This window comes from Musa acuminata, chromosome BXJ3-11 (genome assembly GCF_036884655.1).
Source record: "Musa acuminata AAA Group cultivar baxijiao chromosome BXJ3-11, Cavendish_Baxijiao_AAA, whole genome shotgun sequence".
NCBI lineage: Eukaryota > Viridiplantae > Streptophyta > Magnoliopsida > Zingiberales > Musaceae > Musa > Musa acuminata.
This window is the reverse complement of record NC_088359.1, coordinates 6,724,923-6,742,924: the sequence shown is the minus strand read 5'-3', so window position 1 is coordinate 6,742,924 and position 18,002 is coordinate 6,724,923. Positions and strand designations below refer to the sequence as shown.

Here is an 18,002-nt window from a genome sequence, read left to right as displayed (position 1 = left end):
GCCTTACTCACATTTGGAAAGGATCAGAACGTAAAATCGTCCATCTCCGTCCGATCAAATAGTTCGTCGATCTCATGCGTCCATTTTCTCATACACGGCATTTGTGATCAAACGGCTCAGATCTCTCCACAGGATATAACTGACGGCAGATATGTTCCCTGTTGTCAAACTTGGAGAGGATAAGAATGTAAAATCGTCCATCTCCGTCCGATCGAATAGTTCGTCGATCTGAAAGCGTCCATTTTCCCTAAACGGCACTTAATCCAACGGGTCAGATCTCTTGACAGGTGGAAATAGACGGCAGATATAGATCCGTGCATAAAGTTTCTGCGTGTTCTTCCGCTTTCCCACTCACCGCCTCGGCCCCCACCTCGCTAAAGCCCTTATATAAGGGCCTAAACCCTAATGGCTTTCCACTTCTCGAATCGATCCATTTCTCATCACGTCTCGCACCCGATTGGAATTCCATGGCGAGCAACGATCCAGATCGCGAGGAGGAGGCCGTTGCCGGCGAGGACGAGGACACTGGCGCGCAGATCGCCCCCATCGTCACCCTCTCGGAAGTCGCCGTCACCACCGGCGAGGAGGAGGAGGACGCCTTGCTCGATCTGTAGTCTTTTTCTTTGTTCCTGATCGCCCTGTTGGACTCTTCGAGATCTTGAGGTTTGATTTGCTTTGCCTTCGTCCTTTTCAGGAAGGCGAAGCTGTACCGGTTCGATAAGGAGGGGAACCAGTGGAAAGAGAGGGGCACGGGGAGCGTGAAGCTTTTGAAGCACCGGGAGACGGGAAAGGTGCGGCTGGTGATGCGCCAGGCGAAGACCCTCAAGATCTGCGCCAACCATCTAGGTGGAGCTCTTGTTGGTTTCTTGGTTCTTGGTTCTCGTTTGGTTGGATCTGGAATTTCCTTGTTGCCGTCTCAGTTATTCCGTCGATCAAGATTCAGGAGCACGCGGGGAATGATAAGTCGTGCGTGTGGCATGCGTCGGATTTCGCTGATGGGGAGCTGAAGGAGGAGATGTTCTGCATTCGGTTCGGCTCAGTAGAAAGTGAGCTTTTTCATCTTCATTTGTTCGCAAGTTGCTATTCTAACTCCATCTAACCGAAATTAATTCATTCTAATTCCTTGCTCTAGTAGTTGCTGCTTTAGTTCGATTTGCTGATACCATATCCGACACCTTTATGAGGTTTTTAAGCTTCACAGAGGCCCGATGAGATTTTGTTCATCGTGCTGTCGTCCTAACATTACCAAGACATGGTCACTGATTTATGGTTGTTCGTTTGCCTCGGTAGCGAGTTATAGAAGACTTGCTTCAGTAACGAGTCATAGAGGACTTTGCTGAAAATTTTTGAGTTGTGCTGATTTTGCTGGTTCACTAACCAGAATACCAAAATTTTTTTTAGTAGTTATACTGTAATTCTTACTGTTTGGGAGAAGAGCCTGCTTAGATCTTTTTGTTTAGATTTGAAACAAGTATAGCATAAGTTCATCCACTTTCGTCCAATTAGGGTCGGTTCTTATTATTTGTGTGCTGCAGACTCGAAAACATCATCCAATCTTAGATTTTTTAGATCTAATATACGTATCAAAGTTATTGTTTGTGGGTATTTTAGCTGTGTTGTTATTGCATATGCGTGATTTACCTTCTTTCCATTATTTTCTACTTGTCTATTTTTGCCATTTTTTTTGTGTGTAGGCTGAAAGAATTCTTTATGCCAGTAATCTCTAGGCCTTTTTTTTAATTTCACTTGATTTTAATATTTGTAGTTGTGGTCATTGTTTTTTGTCCCCCACGTAATTGTTAGCCTAGGTTGAGCTGTCACCATAATCATGGTGGTATTTGTAAGAAAACCTACTATATGTGGTAGTAGAGTCACTGGGGTGCTTACATTGTCCTTTCAAGAAAGGGAGTTTGCTATCCATTTGCATTCTATTAGTTTTTTGAACTTGTAATTTCTACATCTTAGCTCTTTGAATGTTTATATTGAAGTTATAAGTTGTAGCAGATGGAGTTTATGTTGCATTCATCACTAAGTATCAGATATAAGTGTGGCTAATCGCCTTTGATGAATCCCACCAAATTTTTTATTTGAAAATTTAAGTATTTCATGATATAAACAAAGCAAATATGATTAGTTAGTCAATTTCTTGAATTTTGAACAAAAAAAGATGGAGTGACTTAAATTGAAACACTTATGTTTTATTAAGAGTGCACGTTAATTTCACTTATAATGCCATGATGGACCATCAACCCACTTTTTTTATACATGCACATGATTATATTTTATCGATCCGTTTGATGATCTCCTATGTTATCGTAGTCTGACAAATGAAATTATCTGAAAATAGAAGTTCTCTTGGTACACCTACAGTCCAAAGTTTTACTAAGAATGCACGTTAATGAGCAGGGTTCTTTTATGCTTCCATGGACATGCACCGCCAAGGGTCAAACTGAATTATTATGTGTGTGTGTGTGTGTGTGTGTGTGTGAGAGAGAGAGAGAGAGAGAGAGAGAGAGAGAGAGAGAGAGAGAGAGATGGTGGGTATATCCAATTATTCTGTGATAATAGTAAATGGCTTTGAGTATTTAGTGTGAAATAAATACTTAACTGTGGTTGTGTTGTCATAATCCATTATTCGGTTCAGTGGACTTAGTGGCCTAATAACTCAATCTGGAATGTAGTAAAAAAAAAATGCTCGAGGCCCTAGACACCATCATAACTATTCTCAAACTTCAAAGTGGGATTAGTCGATGTACCGCATTGGTGTGATGATTAAACTCCATGTTTGTTTGTTTGTTGGTCAGTCGAAGCATATGTAGAGTTTCTCCTTTTTCTTCCTTTTTTTTTTGTAGCTATTTTCTTGGATGTGTGTGCTCATGCAATTCAACCTCGATATCTGTTTATTCTTAAATTTGTTGCAAAATTTACTTCATTAAGCATCTCGTTCTGTGTCTTTCATTCCAAACATTGGGACATGTGTGCTTGATAGCATTTAGGCAGGAAATTAATTAGACCTGCAAGTTTTTGCACCCAGCTTCATATGACACTTATCCGGAACAAAACAAAACATTTATATTTTTCAAGATGCAGAATAAATTTTTTGTCCTCGTCTCTCTCTCTCTCTCTCTCTCAAGTCATAGCTTCCCCTGTTACTGTAGTGGATTAAAAATAATTAATTATCACCTGGCCTCTCTTCTCTATTTATTTTCTTCCCTACTGTCCCAACTTATGTTTGACTTGTGACCTTTGGCTTTGGTCATCTGGTGCAGACTGCAAGAAGTTCATGGAGACGGTTGAAAGCATTACTGAAACTCTCGGAAAGAGCGAAGAGAAGGAGAGCGAGGATGCCTCGGCAGCTGCTGGACTATTGGAGAAATTGAGCGTTGCTGAAAGCAAAACAGAGAAAGCTTCAGAGGAAGCTCCAGCCACTTCTGTCAAGGCAGAAGAATCATCGGAGGTGGAAAAACCCTAAGCTGAGGAATCAACTAAGTCCGAGGGGTGTTGTTGTTGTTTGATGGGAGAGTCGGTTCTGCTGGAAAATGTTATCATCACTTATATGAAGTTTGGCATTGTTGTTGGAATAGTTGTATAAGTGACCGCAAGTCAAGTCGGTCATTGTTGGTGTTGTTTATTTTGGCTTGCGGAAGCCATGGTTGGCTCCTCAAAATAGGTTTTTGAGTCATTCTCTTTGGCAATGTTGTCTTGTTTTTATCGGTCATTATTCGAATTATGTGGTGTGTCATCTCCTCTGTTCATCTATCTTCAATTAGTTTCTCCTCGGGTAAAAGAGTACATGATGTAGACAGAAGCAATGTTATGTTAAATAAATTATAAATTTTATTTGATAACTTTTATATTAAGTGATATTATATTAGAGGATTAATGCTAGAGGCCTTATTATGAATCGATTTGTGAAAGTTTTCATGTTATGTTAAATTAATAGAGGAAAAAAAATATGAAAGATAAAAAAGAGAGGAAGAGTCAATGTGTCACTCGTGCTTATTATATTATTGACACACATACCTTTCGTTGCATACTTGTAAAATATTATCAAGTTATGATAGAACCTTGCTACCCTCTCTACCCAGTGAGGGAAAGAATTGAATGAGAAAAAGAAAAAAAAGTCTTCTCGCCTTGGCTGATTTGATTTTATTATGGCAAGTGTTCAATCTTCATTCTATAGTATTTTTTTTTTTATCTTTGATTTTTTTCTTATTTGTAAATAATTTGTAAAGCCTTGTCTCTTTCCCATAGCATTAACCTCAATTGAGCTGTAAGCTTACAATGTGTGAATTTTAAGAATTTTAACCACCTATCTATCTGTATCCTATCTATAAGTACTTGAACAAATTCCCTAAAGCTACTTAAAATTTGTTATTGACATGCTTTAATTTGTTTTCCAGCTAATGTAATATCCTAATTTAATCCCACATTAAATCAATTTAACTCAAAATCAAATATTATAATAAAGCCATATCCCAACTTAACTAAGAATCAAACATTAATATAAATATAACGCATATAATGTATAACTTGAGACTTAGCTTGGTAATAACTTGAGATTTAATCCAGTATAAGCATTAATCAAATTTAGCATGCGAGACTTTATATAGTGATATCTACATACACATATTATCATATATTTTTAAAATAATTTAATTTTTAAATACATGAGTGGAATTTTTTTTCACAAAGAGAATTGATATATAGGGATATGGATTGGATCATTATTTGTGATTAATATGATCACAAATTAGCAAGATGATGAGAGTGGGGGGAGAACACTATATATTAAAAAAAATGTAAAAATTAATAATATGACTTATATGGTTGATGCATTTGATTAATGCCTTTTGTGGGATGTATCATGGCATATTAATCAATCTAAATAATTTCTCACACCAAAGTAAACGGCCCGTGTTAATACCAAATAATCCTAGCCGTCAACGCCATCAGCAATTCTACTCGACGCCGATCTCACAATGGTTGGCTTTCTGGGTATGATTTGGGCGTGTAAAGCACAGCCCTTGTATTTCCGAAACATTTTCTTACCAATTAATAGCTTTCGCTTAGCTCTCACTCGGGTCCCACTTGTCCTCAAATAATAACGCAGGTATACTATCGAGTAACATATTCATGTTCTTTGTCTTTCTTGTTCCGTCCTCCTTGTGCGAGTCAAAAGCACAGCCCGCGTAATACTCGGGTCCCACTGTAAATCCAATAGTAATGCTGGTATCTCGAGGAGTGACGATCTCGTGTTCTTTCTTATGCTGTTCTCTCTGTGGGTGTCGAAAGCGCAGCCCGCATAGTTCTGAAACATGTTTTACCCCAATTTATCTCTTTCGCGAAGCTCTCACTTGGGTCCCACTGTGGCTCGAATGGCAACGCAGGTCTTGAATCGAGTATCGGTCTTTCTCTGTCTCGTTCTGAACTCTTTCGACTCGACCCTATCTTCTGCTCTCCTTCGAAACCTCCCGCGGCGAGGCCCGACGCCGTAATCCCCACCTCGCAAAACCCTACTCACCCCATCCATGGCGTCCATCAACCTCGGATGGATCGGCGACAATTGGTTTCCGAAGCCCCCGAAGCCCTCCAAACCCCCCTTCTTCGCCTGCATCGGCAGCCATAACTTTTCCTTCCCCAATCCCAAATCCAACCCCGCCGCCTCCTTATCCTCCTCCTCTGCCCCCGCAGATACCAAGGAGGCCCCTGGAAAGTACTCCCAGATGCTGGACCAGTTCTTCTGGGAGTGCGATCACCGGCCCGACTTCCGCCACACGCCGGAGGTCGAGCGTATCCTCGCCGACGACACCTGCTTCGACAAGAAGGAAAACCCCACGCCCGAGGAGGTCGAAGAGAACCGGGAATGGTGGGAGGAGTTCAACGAGAACCCCGTGGTCGAGTTCCTGCGCCGCGCCGAGGTCATCGCCGACAGGATCAACGAGCTGGAGCTCGAGAAAAATAAGCACCCCTACCGGCGAGAGGACCGGGATCTGTGGAAGAAGCTCCCCCATGTACCTGGGTTGGACGGGCGGCCGATGCCGAGGAAGTCGATAAGGACCAGGAAGGAGTCTGACGACAAGTTCTGGGATTTCGCCAGGCAGTTCTTCTTTGGGCTGTGGGGTTTCCAGCAGCGTCCGTACCCTCCCGGGCGGCCCATCGATGTGGCACAAGCGATCGGGTATAAGCGGCTGGAGAAGCGGTACTATGACTGTAAGTCATAAGCTTTGGTGCATTCAACAAATTCAACTTAGCAATTTGATCCTGATGTGATTTACTCTCCATTTTACTCATTTGTTTGCTACTTATTTGGTGTTAAACCCCTTTGTGGACTGATGAGACTAGAGGGACAACATAGGTTGTAAATGGTTAATTGATAAGTAGTTTTATAATTCAAAACCTTATTGGGATGAAAAATATAAGGTTGTAAACAGTTAATTGGCAAGTAGTTTTCGAGTTCAAAAACTTATAGGGATGAAAATATCAGATCGTGAGTGGTTGTTTGGCAAGTTGTTTTTGAGTTCAAAATCTTTAGGGATGAAAATATCCAGCATTGAAATAGAAAGATTCAGGGTTCTTTTTGTGCGTGCATGTGCGGGCGTGGGTTCTGCATTTGTGGTTTTTTATGGGCACGATACTTAGCCCTTTAGTTAGTGCTTTAGATTTTATTGGAAACTTGTAAAAGGCTCAACTAGATTTAGTGAACACTAGTGTTGGCTTTTAGTTATAGTGAAGCTTATTACCAATTAAATCTGGTAGCGGCTCTGCTGGTTGTTATTTGGTTTGCAAGGTAATAATCAGTATGATTCATTTGTTTGAAGTTCTAAAGTTGCATTATGATTAAAATAGTTTGCTTAAAGTTGTTTGTAAAATGTTGCATTTTCTACTTATTAGCTAACAGACTATGTAATTTTGGGTAATAATGCTTGCTAAGGAATTCTGTCATGGACATGGGTCACTGGCACAACGCGATATTCCGAGGTCAACATTGGACAAGACGAGAATCAGTGGTTTTATATCTTCTATATATTGGTAATCAATTTGTATATGAAGATATATTTTACACAATTAGACAACTTACATCCATTGTATACTTATATTCATTACCTAACAACCATTTGCCATAGAATTCAAACATGTATGCAAAAGGTTAAGGAGATAGGTACCGTCACTTTGAGTTAAAAAGTTCAAAATACATGCTTATCTCCAATATTCAACATGTCTAGAAGCCTTATGTGGATTTTATGAGTCCTATATATTATATGTTAACATAAGTCTGGATGATGGACTTGTCCTAATTTTTGAAAGGTCTTAAAGGTATTCAACAAATTGGTGTTTGACACGTACACAATAAGAACAAGCATTTTCAAGTGCCTTTCTTCACGAATGGTTGTTATGGTCTTGTTAACATATAAATAATGGTTTCCACGCCAATGTTGAGATAATTATGAAGCCATCCACTCTGTGTTACCATGCACCGAAGAATTGATCGCAGTATATGTTCTCTTATGCACAATTCATTGGTGTGGTTGATTGAGTTTAAATGGGTCTTTATTTATAAACTTTCTTTTTGGCTCATCTTATATCATGTGCCCCTTGGCATGCTCCTTTCTGATTTTTTTTTTTAATGTAATAGTAGTAGTGGAGAATAATGGTCATTAATTCTCTATAAATTGCTATATGTATGGTAATTTGGTATTTCTAGATTGTTCTTGGATAAGCTATCTTCCTTTTATCTCTTGGTATGTGATTTTGGTTACATGTGGGTTTGTTCTTGTTCTTAACTTATGCTTTTTTATATCCATTTCTTGAAATTATTCACAATTCTGAATGCAATAGTTATCATGAGAAGCGGCGGCTGGTATTACAAGGACAGGCTAGGACGTACCAGAGGACCATTAGAGCTTATAACTCTTAAAACTGCATGGGCTGCTGGGATAATTGATACACACACATTTATCTGGGGCGAAGACATGGATGAGTGGGCACCTATCGGAATGGTCTATGGCTTAGAGAAAGCAATTGCCACTTGGGAAGGTTAGTTCAAATTTGACAGAGTTATTATGGTTTGCTTGATAATTTTGTAGGCAATATTAGAACGCGATGAGCTTGTATGCTTACTAGTTAAGTGTGCTTTACCCAACCCAAGAATTCTCATGCATAGCATTTTAGAGATTAAATGTTAATTACTTGACTCTTCTCTATGATTTATCATAACTGAATAGTTTGTAAGGTAGTATTTTGATTAATTGCTGCTGAATTATGCATTGTTCATTTTTATCAGTCAGACTAGGTGCTGCTGCAACAGCTTTCCTTCACAAACTACAGAAAGGCATATCTCCCTGGACTCCTCTAAAGGGATTTGAAAAGAAGACTTACAAGGAATTACAAGAAGAGGCTATTGAGAGCAAAAAACGTGACATGGCAGTACTTCAAGCCAACGGTGGCATATGGCCTGGTGTAAGAACTCCTAGCCATGCGATGTTTCTTTGGGCTAGTGGCTCCGAACTCACTACAATCTTGGAAAGAGATCACATGCCTAACAAATATATTCCCAAAGAGATGAGGTATCACCTTCCTAATTTCTCTTCTTCGTTGATTCTGAATCAGATCCTCCCTTTCGGTTTATATACCATTTTCCACATTCTTCACATATCATTTCTTTATTTTAGTTTTGTATTAGGCAGTGCCTGTTGTTTGAAACTTTTGATGGATTGAGTTTGTGCAATTTTGTATTTTACTTGCTTTGTTATTGAGTTTGATGCTTACAGACCAGAAAAAGACGGGTCCAGTGTAGGAGTTTCACACTAATGCATGGTATGGGGTGTCAGTCTTATCTCTACTTGCAGACAGGTTATTTCTGTGAGCCAAACTCAATTCTTCCAGGTTACAAAAGAGCAAATTTACCATTATACCAATGCATGCCACATTGGTTAAAGGCTTCATAATATAATTAAATTATAAAGGTGCTCTTAAGATTTTATTTTATTTTGTACAATAGGTTTGAGAAGCTTACTAGAAATCATCTAGACCACATTGTCACAAAATTAAGTTTCTAAGCACCACAAACTTTGATCATGTACGTCAATAGGACTTGGCTGGGTACTTTGCTTTCAGTGTGACACCTTGGTTAAATGGCCGTGGAATCACTATTCTTTTTCTCATTCATCTCAATACTGTGCCTCTAGTTTTTATTCTAATGCTTGTTTGTATCCTGTCTGTTAGTTAAGGCCTAAACTAATTTGTGTTTGTAGTTGGTCCAGTCAATTGTCATCTCTAAGCAAATTCGTAGAATGAGAATAGAAAATTTGGATGCCACTGGGCAGGAACCTTATTATACATTTGTTGAATTGCAGGAACTGTGGTAACTGTAGTTCCATTGGTTCACTGTCATGTAAGTTGTCAAATTTCACAAATCTGATCCAGTAAACATTTAGGATAAATTATCTGGATCAATCGAATCAGAGGGATTGCTGAAAACTTCGAAAGAATAACCAGAATTGATTATAAGTTGGTTTTGGAATCAGTTGGAACAAATTGAGATTTGATTGAAGCTGTGGTTGGGAACTTTTCCCACAGAGATCATATAGCATCAGGCTAACTAGTCTTTCTTCGGCCTCCTAAAGAAATTGAAACTAACAGGAATTGCTAGGAACAAGCCAAACTCCATCCGAATAGCGGAATGTGGTCAAAATTGGCGGAATATAATTGAGTATCCACCAAGCTACAGCTGATTCCATGAAATTAGTAGACTTCATGATTGGATCCACCTTATTCCATTCCTGGATCAGTAGGATGTTGCAGACCATGTCTCTTAAGGTTTTTGCAGACCATTTTGGCTGCAGACCATATATCTTTTAAATAGGATGTCTCTAAGATTTTTGGCTGCAGACCATATATCTTTTAAATAGGATGTCTCTAAGATTGTTGGCCGCAGACATGTTGCAGACCATGTTTCTAAGATTTCTGCAGTCCATTTTGGCTGCAGACCATGTCCCTCGAAATTAGGATGTTGCAGACCATTTTGGCTTTAGTACACCAACTTTTTGTCTCTAAGATTTTCAATTTTTTTTAATAGAAATCATATATCTATAAATGTGGTCCTTTGCATTTTTCTTTTCGAATGATCCCTTCTTGTATGTTTGTTTTTTTCAGTCTTAGTAGCAAGTAAACCTTTTCTTATCCTCCCCTTCGAGTGTCTACTTATCATAAAGAAAGGAGTGATATGCAGGCAGTTGTTGGTATAAATGCAGGAAGAGATAGTAGCAGTTAGTCATTTGCTATTCTGATTTTTTTGCACTTTAACTGCTGCGGAGGGACATGGTTTGGTTACACTCCTCTTTTTCCTATTTCTAGTATGCCGTGGAAGATTTTTTGTTCTATTGGTTGCTTATTATCTTTCTTCATTACATTTACATGCAGTGCATTCTTTTCTGAATTAGTCTGCAATAACTTCATGAAATATAAATCTTATGTTCTGCTTGAGTTGGTTTTTCTTGGTGGAATTTATTTCTTAATCTTCTTAAAGGCATGCAAGTTTTTGAGTGAGATCTTGATCTCATGTACAGGTACCGACTTGCAAAAGTAATCCCTGGATTAAGGCCTTGGGAAGTTTTAAGTGTAGAACAGGCCATGGACCAAATAACATACGACGGAGACTGGTACCGTGAACCTCTTGGTTCATACACCACAGGTCCACCATATCTCAAGCAGTGGAATAGCGATGTGAAGGTAGCCTCATTTGTTTTGAGAAGAAGCTCTTTTTTCATTTGCCTTCACCTTGAAATCTTTGTCATTCTTCAACTTAACCTTTTCTTTTCTGATGAGGTAGTAGCAGTTATCCAATCATGTTGGTTTTTTCACAACAATGGCATGAAGGCTGATTGATTAAGGTCTTTGTGCTATGTTAGACAGCTATAATAGGAAAATACACAGGGATACAAGAAATTGAATAATGTAACATGCACTTTAAAAAGATCAATCTGAAATAAGTACTGGTGTTCAGCAGAGTACAAACGCCAAAAGGTCATGACCCGATCAAGTCATGACTTTGATTGCATTTTGAATCTGGTGTCCTGCATATTTGATATATTTGCTTTTATATGCCGTCTGATGCAGTTGTTAGTTGTGGGTCAGTTCATCTTTCTAAGAAGAGTTTATCACGGTTAGGCGGTAAGCAAAATAAATTAGTGATCATGTCAGTCTTGCGCCCAACATGGTTGTCTTCAGAGGCTGTTTAGAATCTTTATTACCTTTGATTCAGCTGCCCATCGAGGTCTAGTTCACCAACTAATGTGGATGCCGAAGAAGAGTTTTACCAGGTCACACTGTCAGCACAAGAAAACAGTGATTACTTCAAACTCATTGTTGAATATGTTTGTCTTTATCCGCAGAGGTTGTTCACAATCTTCTACAACCTGAGCTACAGAGTGTACAACAAATTTGTGCGGAGGATTCCTGGTTTTATCCAAGTAATGGAGAAAGTGCATGCCGACGCAGCCGCACGGGATGAGCGGCGTCGAGCGAAGAGGGAAGCGCAGAAGAGGGCTGAGACTGAAGCCGCCATATATGGCCGACGAGTCTCATCCGCGATCCATAGCCGAGGCACGGATGCTGGTGTCAGTCCTTAGGTTTCTTGAAGCATTTTGATCGAGGTGAACATAACACAGCAAAGACTCTTGATGACAGACAGAATTTGCTGTTCCAGGTGTGGGTTATCAACTCTTTACCTTCTCAGAATTGCTATTCTATCTGTTTGCAAATTTTTTATTGGATACATACATTGCAAGTGGTACAACAATCTCCTCCCATAATTTATGATATTAGATTGACTCATGACAGGGACACAAACCAATAAAATTCAATATGGCCAAAATCAATTATGTAGGCATCTCCTAACCCATGAAAAAAAAAGATCAAACAAAGTCATACTGATTGCATGAGTCAAAGGTCAAGACATTTAGTTGTCCTTTTCAATCAATAAAGGTGAGAGTCCTTTAAATTACATATAAGCACAAAAATAAGCTGCTAATTTACATGAGATTGTTAATACCAAAGACAACTACTGGCCAGCATATAGTTTGGTCTTCTGATAATAATTGGTCGACGGATGTTATTAGTCCTTATCACATGATTTGGGTTTCTTCTATTTAGCTTAGCTTACCCGTCCGGATCGGTTGGAACGTCGTATTTAACGCTCCTCCGGTCCCGATCTGAACCCCGGCTTGCTTGGATTGTCCCATTTCGGACGATCCGATTTAATTCTTTTCGATGAACGGCCATATGATGTTTTCACTTTTTAGGGCTGTTTGTTTCTTTTAGGACTCACGGCTCGCCGACAAGAACATACATAAATCGAATCAATAACCAACTAGAATTAGTTAGCTCGATGGTTTAATTTCGAATCGATAAAAAATATAATATAAATTCTAAATAATTAATCGAAGAAACATAAAAAAAAATCAGTTTGGTTTTGATTTTAAATTCGACATAACCAGAAGGATCATATGATCAAACCTGGTTTAGGTCCTGATCATATGATCAACATTATCCTTAATTATGATTTTTTTTTTTGGGGGGGGGGGGACAAACAGAATCTGAAGAATAAATAAATGGTGGTAGTTAGGAGGTTGATTTGATTTGATCTCCAGAGAAAGAAAGCCATATCTGAGAGACTAAAAGATCAACAAAACTGGCAAAATTCTAAGTGGTAACTAATTAACTGATTCTTATCAACAACATACTTACTGCACCTGAAAGGTAGTACTACTCTCACTGGAGCAAGAACATCGATTCAGTCTCTGACTTCTCTACTCTCATTCTTTTTGTTCACATTAATTACTGCACTGCCAAATACCCAAAACACATTAGAAACAAAGATGAGAGAGAAATTACAACCCTCCTAGGATGATGATGGACTAGACACGACTATGGCGATTTCGATGATGGCGGACTCGACACAACCCGTGTTCCTCGCGAAGCTCATGCAGCAGCAGCCCCTTCATCGAGAAGCATCTGATCAAAATGCCAGACTCCTGAAAGATAGTTCATAGTAGAGCATTAGAAACACAGATTTAATTATTCTCAATACACGATATATCTTCTTCTCTAGTATCACACAGAGTAAGTCCCCACCATGTCCTTTTCCCACTCTTCTCAACTGAGCAACATATTCAGCGATCTTTTTAATTGCTTCCACCTGAAAGTAAAAAAAAAAAAAAAAGCAGAAACCAATAGGTGAAATCCTAAATGTGCACCGTAAGATCACACCATCGCCCCACATTCACAAGAATCCAAATCTTGCATTAATTGTTTTGTTAGTACCATCCGAATTAAATCGGATGTGGTTAGGGACCAGATAACATAAGGTCGAGACCATTGAATAAGCCAAAAGCTTATTCAGAGCTGCAGGGGTCAGAATGTCCTAAATGCCCTTAAAGAACTAAGTTTCCATATGACTGCAGTATTGCCAGACAATAATTAAAAGGCAACAACCAGAGAGAAACAGGGAAGCAAGCCTCACCTGCTCACCAAGAAACTCGGTCTCGATAAAGTCTGCCATCTGAGCATCATTACACTTTTGAGCTACCTGTTCATCCAAATTTCATACTTAATTATAAAACAAACCAAGTGCTAAACAACCAGCCAATGCATTCGAGAACAGAGTCACTCACTTTGTGTAGACTCAGTAGCTTCTCGTTTGTCAGCTTCTCGATAGACAAAGCCAATTCCATTGCTGAAACAGATAATACCACAAATGGTATTCTCACAGGTGCATGATTGGAAAAGATTTAAAGATGAAATGAAGTAGGCATAACCAAACTCGAGCCGTAAACAAACATGTCCAATGAATCAATAGGAAACTCATGCCTTACACTGTTTAATATGTCAAATAAGTATTTAGCAAAGGCAACCTATGTCGAATATAGAAGCATGCGTGAACTCGATCACATTTTTTTTGCGGAAACAAAATGCATCTGAAATCCTACAACTTCACTTTTTTATGGCTGTTTGACATGTACAGTACACTTAGGTACATGTGAATTTGCAGATCTATGCAAAAGCTGATATCAATAAGCATCTAAAAGTTCCATGCCACAGAATTCAAAGACATATCTTGTATCTCAAACAAGCAGAAAATACCAATTATAGCAGTGAATTAGCACTCACCATGCAGTGCATCGCCTTTCTCAGGATGATCAAACTCGGTCAAAGGCGAAATAATCGGCAGAAGCTTCACTTTCCCTCCCCTTTTGTTCTGATTCACAAAACATACATCTTAATATAAAACACATATACGAGTGTTTATGGAGGACAAGAAGATTGGTAAACACCTGATACTCCATCAGCTTCTGAGCATGGCCTCTTTCCTCCTCGCTCGATTCTTTGAAGAACCTGAACAAGCAGCAGCACAACTGATCTCACCCTTTTGCACCCCCAAAAGGAGATGAATTAAAGAAGAGGTTTTAGGTTCGCCAAAGACTTACTTGGCAAGGCCTTTGAGCGCAACATTGTCCCGATCGAAGTAGGCAAACATGGCATGGTACACATACGATGCATTGTACTCCACGCTGAGATTAAAGCACCCAAAAGGATGACCGACAAAAAGGTCAGTAACATAGCGACTAGAAATCACTCTTCTAAGATTACGAGCTTCTCAAACACCAGTCAACAGAGTAAGAACAAAAATGGAGTCTTTTTAGCTTCAAGATTTCAGAATCAAAATAATAGAACAAATACTTTAACAAAAAAAACATGGATTCTTCCTCTCGGGAGTAACAGAGCATCAAGAAAACACGCTCAGAGACATTGGCGCCATAAATCATAGAAACAAAGGTTGCATCTGTGATCTCTTCGAATAGTAGAACACCACATCTCCGGGGATATCATCAACGTGATCTGTTCAGAGTCATAGTAAATCGAGATTGCCGTGCAAAGATTAGAGATATTGTGAAAGAGGCCAGCCGGTAAAGAACAAAATTAGATCTTCTTTGCTACAGATTCCAGACTGCAAAAAAGTACGATCTTATGGAGGAAATATCAAAGGAAAAGACGACGAAAATGGAGGAAAGAGAGAGAAGAAATAAGTGATCCATGGATCGGAGGAAGAGGATACTTGATCTGAAGGTTGACGGCGGCCTCGCTGTCGTCGGCGTACTTTTGGCGAGCGAGGGACTGATCGGGGGCGGTGGGCACGAGGCAGAGCTCGCTGTGCTTGAGCTCCTCGAAGGGCTCGAAGACGACGCCGGTGATGACGTGGCCTCCGGAAGCGGCGACCACGCGCCCGCCACGGGTCTGAACTTTCGGAAGGCTCAGAGCGAGGCGGAGGGAAGCAGGAGGCGGCGGCGAGGCCTCCGAGGATGTGGGGGAGAGGAGAGGGAGAGGATGAGAAGCCTTGAGAAGCATAGTGTCAGAGGAAGCGCCGGTGAATCGAGAAGGGAGAGGATTGGGATGAGGGAACACCGGAAACGAAGGGTTGATATAGTAAGGAGGGAGACGGGGAGACGAAGCGAACGGTGGAGATGGATGGGGTTGGAAACAGGTGCGCATGGCGGGCTCGTGGCAATCACACGGCTGTGGCCGCCTCGTGATTGGCGGGTGGGGTCGGGGGTGGATTCCGGATCGGGTATCTTTCCCAAAATATCCTTTTTTTTTTGTACGTACGGTTACAATATTCTCGAAAAATTGAATTGTTTTATGAGCTGTATTTCTTATTTCTTTTTTTTTTAAAGGTAAGGATTTAAATCCCAATCCGATATTAATTATAGTTATTTATTAATTTGATATAATAACAACATATATATTGATTTTAGTTTAGATTTTTGGATGATTTATAGAGAGAAAAACCCTCAATTTAAGGGTTTCAGAATGCAATTCTTGGTTTTCCATCTTTTGTTTCTCCGTTCTATTCAAGTTTTTCTTTACCCATATCAAGGAATTAGTAAAATACAAAAAAGTGAAAAATATAATATTTTGTGGAGAAAAAGTGTAACTAAAGGCTTTTAATACAAATTTAACTTTCAAGATTTATTGGTGATTATTATTTTCTCCGTCCATTAATAAAATTACCAAATTAATTATTTAAAGCTTAGAATATTCCTTTCTTGCCCTTTATTGTCGACGGCAAACGGACAGTGAAGATGGAGAGGGAAATGTTTCCAGGGAAGAGCCAATATGATTGAGGGTTGGTGGACATGACCGAAACAGAGGAGCAAGGCGGATAAGCTATTCGACGGAAGGCGCGTGCACGCCCCGTGCCCTGCTGAGGAACTTTTGCGCCCGGTGAGGTCCAAGGAGCCGTGCGGGCGGTTGTTGGCATGTGGGGCACGTCGCTGGCCACCGCACTGCGCGGCTGGCCTTCTCTCGATGGTTGCCTTCATGGGAGGTTTCTTCCGCGGCGCATGTGGCCCTCCACACGCTCATGCGTCCACCGCCCATGGAGGAAGAGACAAAAGACGGAAAGGCCACTCGAGTATACAAGATAATGATGCGCTTCTAGCGCTTGATAGAAAGCTTTGTTCTTGTTATTCGTCAAGCAACTGGCCATTGATTTGACCGGAGGGATGCTTTGAATCCATTCATGTTTAATTACTTTACATGTGTATATATATTTTTTTTATTTTTTTATGATAATTGTTGCATTTTTCGTGACTCCGTGATTCTTTGTAAAGCTAAATTAAATAAATATACCTATTATATATATATACATAATATATATACAAAATTTTGTAGCTAATAATGTCCATCAATTGATTGATGTTGAATTTCAATCATTAAAGCGGACAAATTTTATTTAATATCGAAATCATAAGAAATTTACACATATTTTAGATATTTAATATTTAAAATATATTTTAAGTTCATAGTAGAATCAATGAATCATATATATTCATACATATGTATGCACATATATATATACATGTATATATATAAGTATATATATATGTACATATATATGCATACATATATATATATGTACATATATATACATACATATATATATGTACATATATACACATACATATATATATATATATGTACATACATATGTATATTTATATATACATATATATATATACACATATACTGATACACATAAACACACACACAAATATATATATATATATATATATATATATATATATATATATATACATACATATACATACATACATACACATACATACATACACATACACATACACATACACATACACATACACATACATATACATATACACACACATATATATATATATATATATATATATATATATATATATATATATATATATATATATATATATATATAATATACAAAAGTTTGTAGCTAATGTCCATCAATTGATTGATGTTGGATTTCAATCACAAACGCGAACATATTTTATTTAATATCGAAATCATAAGAAATTTACGCATATTTTAGATATTTAAAATTTTAAAATATATTTTAAGTTCATTGTAGAATCAATGAATCATATACATACATAAAACAAACTAAACTAACAGAAAACAAAATTACACCTAATAAGAACTAAGAAAACAAAACAAATAAGAAAGAAAATGCTTCTGAATATATAACAGAAAAAACATAACTAAACTTATTTGATGTGATACTCCAATTTAAACTTCATATCAGATGTGAGAGAACAATTGAATTAAGTTACAGGAAGTATAGGAATTATATGAAACTATCTCAACTTGAGTGGTTTATACGCAACATGGTGATAAATCAACTATCTCATCAATCGAGATTATGATAATTATTATCAGAACAGATATTAGTTAATAGGATAAACTGAATTGATATATAGGATTATATGACTATAGTAAGTACTTTGATTTAGTAGTTTAGGCTCATCAAATTTCAATCATCTTTGAGATGTAAAACCTGAGGCAAATACAGCAGACAAATGGAGAAGGCAAAACCAAAAACTAAAAGCATCAGACTTGGCCTATACAGATGCATCAGGATGATACTAGTTTGATTCTATGGAGCATCA

The 18,002-nt window shown here is 38.5% G+C and overlaps 3 protein-coding genes across 4 annotated transcripts; 2 read left to right on the top strand and 1 right to left on the bottom strand.

The window, feature by feature from the left end:
- The first annotated feature begins 408 nt into the window (after nt 1-408).
- LOC135652374 (ran-binding protein 1 homolog a-like) lies at nt 409-3,848 on the top strand. The gene is made up of 4 exons (XM_065173240.1): nt 409-610; nt 695-846; nt 921-1,046; nt 3,270-3,848. Exons 1-4 carry the CDS (start codon nt 468-470, stop codon nt 3,470-3,472), a joined length of 624 nt encoding a protein of 207 aa, XP_065029312.1. The 5' UTR covers nt 409-467; the 3' UTR covers nt 3,473-3,848.
- A 1,576-nt stretch (nt 3,849-5,424) lies between these two features.
- LOC135653291 (protein TIC 56, chloroplastic-like) lies at nt 5,425-11,835 on the top strand. Its single transcript, XM_065175112.1, has 5 exons — nt 5,425-6,213; nt 7,840-8,037; nt 8,285-8,567; nt 10,569-10,731; nt 11,394-11,835. The coding sequence occupies exons 1-5, from the start codon at nt 5,532-5,534 to the stop codon at nt 11,628-11,630; spliced, it is 1,563 nt and encodes a 520-aa protein (XP_065031184.1). The 5' UTR covers nt 5,425-5,531; the 3' UTR covers nt 11,631-11,835.
- Nucleotides 11,836-12,692: 857 nt separating this feature from the next.
- LOC103970705 (ferritin-4, chloroplastic) lies at nt 12,693-15,564 on the bottom strand. 2 transcript variants are annotated; one of them, XM_009384599.3, is made up of 8 exons: nt 15,116-15,564; nt 14,487-14,570; nt 14,334-14,394; nt 14,170-14,257; nt 13,674-13,735; nt 13,523-13,588; nt 13,135-13,198; nt 12,693-13,034 (listed from the first exon to the last, which is right to left on the bottom strand). In XM_009384599.3, the coding sequence occupies exons 1-8, from the start codon at nt 15,547-15,549 to the stop codon at nt 12,982-12,984; spliced, it is 912 nt and encodes a 303-aa protein (XP_009382874.3). In that variant the 5' UTR covers nt 15,550-15,564; the 3' UTR covers nt 12,693-12,981. The 2 variants fall into 2 exon arrangements, with proteins under 2 accessions (XP_009382874.3, XP_065028898.1); XM_065172826.1 differs by lacking the exon at nt 13,135-13,198.
- Nucleotides 15,565-18,002: the final 2,438 nt, after the last annotated feature.